A 244-nucleotide genomic window follows, 5' to 3' on the forward strand; every position below is an offset into this window, starting at 1 on the left:
GGAGCGCTGCGTGGGGACAGGCTCCTGACTGGGACAGCGGGCAGCCAAGGCCAGCTGGGTCCCTGTGCCTGCCCGGAGCAGCAGCTCTCCTGCAGAGAAACCCCGAGGCCAGGGAGAGGAGCTGCGAGGAAGGGACCAGGGCACCGGGAAAGCTCCTACCTGCTGGTCTGAGTAGGCGATAACAAGGTTGTTGGTGACAGGGTGGATAGCGAGGGCTGTCACTGCGCAGCTGTAGGTGGGCACC

The 244-nt window shown here is 65.6% G+C and overlaps 1 protein-coding gene across 1 annotated transcript in view; it reads right to left on the reverse strand.

The window, feature by feature from the left end:
• Positions 1 to 240, reverse strand: part of LOC104506028 (cirhin-like) — a gene marked incomplete at its 5' end in the record, with an annotated part of 1,278 nt that extends 1,038 nt beyond the window's left edge. The window contains one exon of the mRNA XM_010146829.1: positions 160 to 240. Within this exon, the coding sequence (XP_010145131.1) occupies positions 160 to 240 (81 nt within the window). The remainder of the gene's footprint in view (positions 1 to 159) is intronic.
• Positions 241 to 244: the final 4 nt, after the last annotated feature.

The sequence above is a fragment of the Eurypyga helias genome, unplaced genomic scaffold (assembly GCF_000690775.1).
Source record: "Eurypyga helias isolate BGI_N326 unplaced genomic scaffold, ASM69077v1 scaffold25212, whole genome shotgun sequence".
NCBI lineage: Eukaryota > Metazoa > Chordata > Aves > Eurypygiformes > Eurypygidae > Eurypyga > Eurypyga helias.